This window comes from Brassica napus, chromosome C6 (assembly GCF_020379485.1).
Source record: "Brassica napus cultivar Da-Ae chromosome C6, Da-Ae, whole genome shotgun sequence".
NCBI classification, from domain to species: Eukaryota; Viridiplantae; Streptophyta; class Magnoliopsida; order Brassicales; family Brassicaceae; genus Brassica; species Brassica napus.
Genome location: NC_063449.1, coordinates 38,585,863 through 38,591,902, shown reverse-complemented (window position 1 = coordinate 38,591,902; position 6,040 = coordinate 38,585,863). Strand labels below are relative to the sequence as shown.

The 6,040-nt window shown below is 34.4% G+C and overlaps 1 protein-coding gene across 1 annotated transcript; it reads right to left on the bottom strand.

Annotated features, from left to right (window-relative positions):
- LOC106426291 (4-coumarate--CoA ligase 3-like) lies at nt 1-5,551 on the bottom strand. Its single transcript, XM_013867015.3, has 7 exons — nt 4,487-5,551; nt 4,170-4,408; nt 2,278-2,476; nt 1,233-1,378; nt 692-759; nt 508-610; nt 1-236 (listed from the first exon to the last, which is right to left on the bottom strand). Exons 1-7 carry the CDS (start codon nt 5,322-5,324, stop codon nt 132-134), a joined length of 1,698 nt encoding a protein of 565 aa, XP_013722469.1. The 5' UTR covers nt 5,325-5,551; the 3' UTR covers nt 1-131.
- Nucleotides 5,552-6,040: the final 489 nt, after the last annotated feature.

Genomic DNA, 6,040 nt, shown 5'->3' with positions numbered 1-6,040 from the left:
TATCCAAATAATACAGTTTATTAAACTCTTAATTGTCCACAAATGTTGCGACAAAGGATCTAAAAGAAAGTCACGAATATCGTGGATTCAGGACATTTAAATCATATAAAAGAAAAATAAATAAATTACATTTAACAAAGTTTGGCTTTAAGATCCTTTCTCAGAATTTTTCCGGAAGGAGATTTGGGAATGGAGGGAACAAAGAAGACCTTGTGCAATCTCTTGTAGAATACCACCTACACATCCACAGATCAGTTACATATTCATTCCATATATAAAGCAGATGACGAAAATCACAAGTATGTATATAATCTCATTGATAAAAACCTAAGCAAATCATTGTCTTATTTCCCGTGAGATCTTTTAGTTTATATATCTCCTGTTATATTTTATGATAAAAATTATTTCTAAGTTATCTAGGAGAATCGTCCTATTATGTTTTCCCCGCATATCAATCTATGAAGAAACTTCTTTTTAACCAAACAGAAAGACTAACTAAATGTGTACCTGTTTGGCTATATATTCTTTTATATCTTCTTCCGTGATAACGTTTCCATTTGATCGGACTACGAAAGCCACCGGAACTTCTCCAGCCACTTCATCTCTTTGACTGCAAGTGACCAATAAAGTTTAGAAACGGTGTCGGTTACACAACCTTACAACTCAATGCATATATTATTGTGCTACTTACGGAACAACCGCAGCATCCGCAATGGAGTGGTGATTGATGAGCAAAGCCTCTAGCTCAGCTGGAGGCACCTGTCCTTCGGTATTCCATCATTAGTTCTACAGTTTCTAAATAATCTTATTTCTATTGTAAGCAATGCGTTATATCTTTATTATATAAAGTTGAGATACCTTTTAAGTTAACCTCGACGTGTTGATATTCTTGTATTGTATTATTAGTTATGGAGGAAAAATGATAATATTATTCTGGAACTTACTTTCAAAACATGTTTTCAGATGTATTAAGACATGTTCTGTTTTTAATGATGTGACGTTTGTTTTTTCAACGATTTTACCAATGCGTTGTTTTACATATAAGTGTTAAAGTTATGTTACCTATCTAATTAACATTTAAAGTCTTTTAAGAGATTTGATAAAAAAAAAAGTCTTTTAAGAGATTGATATGTTAACTGAATAAATTATGTAAAAGCGAGGAAGTAAATAATTGATATAAGTTATTTATAAATTTTGTTTTAGTTGAACACAAATATTGTCAGTGGACTTGCCTGAAAGCCTTTGAACTTGATGACCTCTTTGAGTCGATCAACAATGAATATCTCATCAGCTTCATCAACATACCCAATGTCCCCTGTGTGAAGCCAACCTTCCTCGTCAATTGTAGCTGACGTGGCTTCCGGATCGTTCAAGTACTCTGCGCGCCAAAAGTCAGATGAAACTTTAGAGCATGTTTAACGAGGTTTTTTAGGTAGGATTATTAGGGGAATATAAGAATCCGTCTCTTCACTTTTAACTATAAAACCCAAGAACCGATTCTTATTTAAGAGCCGGTTCTTAACTTTTTTATTTTTTTATATGAAAGTATTTTTTTTATTTCCATAGATTTATTTTTAAAAATACTTTTGGTATTTTGAAAAAAACATATATCTATCAGATTTTTTTTTTTAATAATAGTTTGGAAATTAATTTTTTTTTGCCCCAGCCGGTTTTGACCGGGTTCTTAGTTTTTTTAGTTAAAAATTAAGAGACATGTTCTTATATTTCGCTAAGAACCTCACCCTAAAAACCCTCCATTAAACATGTTCTTATATCCTTAAACCTTAATTATGTCGAATTGTGATGTCCTTATTACGTTTTTGAATCTTTTGTCAACTTTTCATTTCAAGAAATAGAAAAACATGTCACGTGTGTTTAAGTTATTGTAAAAGACGTGGCCATATATAGACATCATAATAAAAAAGCATGTCGTACAAATGTACATGTGATGATGCAAACCTAGTTAAAAGCTGTATATCTATAACTAAACTTTATTGTTTTCGTTGTTTGAACAATCTGTAGAAATTAAATACGTTTTCTTTTAGTATTTGGGAAACGAAAAGTAGTATTTCTTTTCTGAAGCCACTACAAAGTTTTTTTTTCGCCACTAAAAATTGGAAATGGAATTAGTTATTTTATTTCGCTATCAACGGTTAATGATGAATTGATATTCTATTAAGGCCGTTTTTCCATTGAATGTAAAACATTTATTGCACCAAATTATTTTCCAAAAAAGGAGAAAATATGAGCAGAAGACAGAAAAAATTAAAAACGAACCTTTCATGATTTGTTGACCGCGGATACAAATCTCACCAGGTTGGTTGTAACCAAGAGAGAGACGTGTCTCAAGGTGAACCACTTTAAGCTCTGCGTTTCGGACTACAGTCCCACAAGAGCCTGATTTTGACGGAGTTGGCTCTTTGGCAAACCCAAGGCTCATTGACAACACTGGTCCTGCCTCTGTCATACCATATCCCTGTTTGTCCATAATCCAGCAGTTATTGGTTACCTCATAAATTCTAAATAACTACACTTTTGGCACTATTGTACTGAATTACTAAAGACTAAATCAGTCGACCAAAGCAAGTATTGGTCGACTATACGAGTTTGCTACAATACGTAAATTTGATGTGGTATATGATATACATTTTTACATTATTTAACTTTTACAGTACCGTTTTAATTATTTTATTTTCAAATAACTTTTATTTATTTAGTTATTATTTAGGCTCATAAACTTTTCTAAGTATTGTAAAATACATCGACGTGTATCATTAACTTCTCTATATTATAAATAGTTTAGCAAATGCTAATAGTGTCTGTGTCTATGTCTATGTGTGTGTGTGTGGACGTGTGTTATAAATCAGCCCACGTCACATGACAGAGTTTTGATATCTCAGGACACGCATCTACTTTCTCTTCTACTTAATCAAATTTAATGATCGTATTACAATCTTCAGTTAAATAGCCTACAATACATAAGAAAATTATTAAAGTATCGCAATGTTGGTTGTAAACTTTAATAGCGTCTGATCACTATCAAAGTATCACTATCTTGAAGCTGTCGAAAATCTGTCCAACTAATCTTGGTTGTAATTTATTTATTAACTTCTCTAATGTTCTCATTCGTATTAATTTTTTATGTCATGTTCTAATATTTATCATTAAATTTTCTGATAAATATTTTGATTAAAATTATTTATTGACATTATTTTAAACTTACAAGTTATAATTATATATTTTGATATCATTCAAATAGAATTTTTATTTATTTATAAATATAATGACTATAGTTAATTAATTAATAATATCAAGAACTAAAATACAAATTATAGTTTTTTAGAAGAATATATTTGAAGATCATCGTTGGACCAACATTCCCTCAACTTCTTATTTTAAAGGCACTCTCACTTCAAAATAAGAGTTGTCTTTTTATTTAGTATTGTAAGATTTAACCAGTCAGTTGTATAGAATAATATCATTAAAATCAATACGATTAATTAATCTGTTTTATTATTTATATAGATAATACAAACATAAAATAGTATAACAAATCATTTTCTTATGTCGTCGTCGGTTATTAAGCTTAAAATAGCTTATTTTTGCAATCTTTGTTACTTAGTTTTTGAAATGAGCATACCTATTTTTTTTGGTTATGAAGCAGCTTATCATATATGTAAAAGACTTTAAAAGGGTAATTCAATAAGAAAACTAGAGACGAACTAGCAGTCCCATTGGATCAGCGACCTAAATCAAACGTGTTTTTCTACCTATGTCTAAACCTAAACTACACCTGCTTTTATTACTACTATAAATAAATAAATAATTAAAAGTAGAAATATTAGGAAAATGAATACAATGCCAAATTAGCTTGGGAGCAGATGAACCGTACGTAACCGAGATTACGCCGAAGAGCTAGACGCAACCACCCTCACTCTCTTCCCATGCATTACCGTCCCTTTTTTTTTTGATAATTTAATTAAAAAAAACTATTAACTAATTAGCCAAATTTTCATTTTCGCAGAAATTGGTAGCTAATGAAATTGAAAAATACTTGAGAACTTAAAAAAAAAAAAGTTAAAACAGGCATTGATCACGAAATGGTTCCCGCCGTATTAGTAGGGTTAGCTAGTAAACATAAAACCAACATGCAAAGTAAATATATTTACCTGGCCAAGGACGGCCTGAGGGAGACGGCGGCCTAGACTATCCTCGAGATCTTTGCCTAAGGGAGCTGCACCGGAGAGAACCAATCTAACGGAAGAGAGATCGTAAGAGTTAACAGTTGGGTTCTTGGCCAAAGCAATCACAAGCGGCGGAACAAGCGCCGCTACCGTCACCTTGTGTCTCTGTATTAGATCCAATAACGCCCCGATTTCGAATTTGTGCATCAAAAGAACCGTCGCACCTATACTTATATTACAAGTTCAATATTAAATTAATTGTCTCATTCAAAAAAAAAAAAAGATTTGCATGTTTTATGTACCGGATCGGATGGAGTTGAGAAGGACGCTGTTGAGCGAGTAGATGTGGAAAAGAGGCAAAACGCAGAGTACGACGTCGTTTGGTTTCAGGTAAAGATTCGGGTTGTCTCCATCGACTTGTTGCGCGACGCTCGTGATTAAGCTCTTGTGCGTTAAAACTACTCCTTTAGGTAACCCCGTCGTGCCAGAAGAGAAAGGAAGCGCCGCGGCGTCATCACCACCGACATCAACAACATCTAGCGAGGTTGTCTCGTCGTCAGTGAGTAGTAGTGTGGAGAAAGGAAGACAATTCTCCGGGGGAGGATTCTCCTCCGTGGTGATAACGGTGAGATCTTCACCGATTCTTGTTTCTCCGTCGAGGTTTCTCAGCTTATCGACGTAATGGGAGTGAGTGATTATAAGCTTAGCTCCGGAGGATTTGACCTGTTTGTGAATCTCCTGAGAAGTGTAGAAAGGGTTCGCGGTGGTGGAGACGGCGCCGATCATGGAAGCGCCCATGAAGGAGAAGACGAACTCGGCTGAGTTTTGAAGGAGGATCATTATCACGTCGCCTTTTCGAATCCCCATTTTGTGTAGCCCGGCGGCGACTCTCCGACATATGAGGTGCGTTTCGCCGTACGTGTAGTTTTTTCCCGTGGACCCTACGATCAGACAAGGCTTGTCGGAAACAGAGGAGAGCTTCTGGAAGCAGTAATTGTGGAGAGGGAGGTGGTTGGGGATGTCTATGTCCGGAAGCTTTGATCGGAAAATACGCGGCGGCGTAGGAGGAGCATCGGCGGGGGGAGTAGTTGTATCCACCGGTTGATGAATCTGAGGTTCTTGTAGAGTTGCAGTTATCATTGTGTAATAAAAGATAAGTGAGGAATGTGTTTTTATTTGATTTTGTTTTTGTTGTTATCTTCTTGTTTGGGAAATGAAGAAATGTGGATATATAATAGAACCAAGTGTGTGTGAGAGAAGAATGAAATAAATTAGGGAAGAAGAGGGAAGGGAAGAGAAAAGGGTTAGGTAGAGGGAATGGCTGTTAGAAGAGGAATGGAGGATTGTTTGGTAGGTTTCACTTTTTGCTATACACTCTCTTGCATGTCCTTCTCACACTCTCTTATTTCTTTCTCTTTTTCCACCATATTTAATATGTTTCATTTTTTTAATCCTGCTACATATATTATGCACATAAATAACTTACCACAAATATAATTATATGAATAACTATACGTTATGTTCATTCAATCGTATTCTGGTTTTAATTAATATTGGTGTTTTTTTTTCTAAAACCAGAATACGATTGAATGAACACATGCATTAACATACACGAAAGGTAATACTATAACTATTCTCTTAACAAAAATCAAGCTTCAGAAGTCGTGTTTCTTGTAGACATGCTACCCTTGTTCACGTGCTGAACACTTGGAAGACGTGTTTTTCTATCCAGAGGTGAGGAGTTCATATGCATATCAAAAAAGGAAGAAATTGAAGATGCAGTCTGCTGAGATGATTTGTATTAGTTCGTGAAGTACTACAAAAGGTACTACAGACGTGTGTCATGAAGATGGAGC

Excerpts from the sequence above, each read along its gene's own strand:
- LOC106426291 (XM_013867015.3), bottom strand. The coding sequence starts at position 5,324 with ATGATAACTGCAACTCTACAAGAACCTCAGATTCATCAACCGGTGGAT. Across the intron at positions 2,477-4,169 it reads CTCAGGCCGTCCTTGGCCAG|GGATATGGTATGACAGAGGC; the intron begins GTAAATATATTT and ends ATGGACAAACAG. Across the intron at positions 760-1,232 it reads TCAAGTTCAAAGGCTTTCAG|GTGCCTCCAGCTGAGCTAGA; the intron begins GCAAGTCCACTG and ends ACCGAAGGACAG.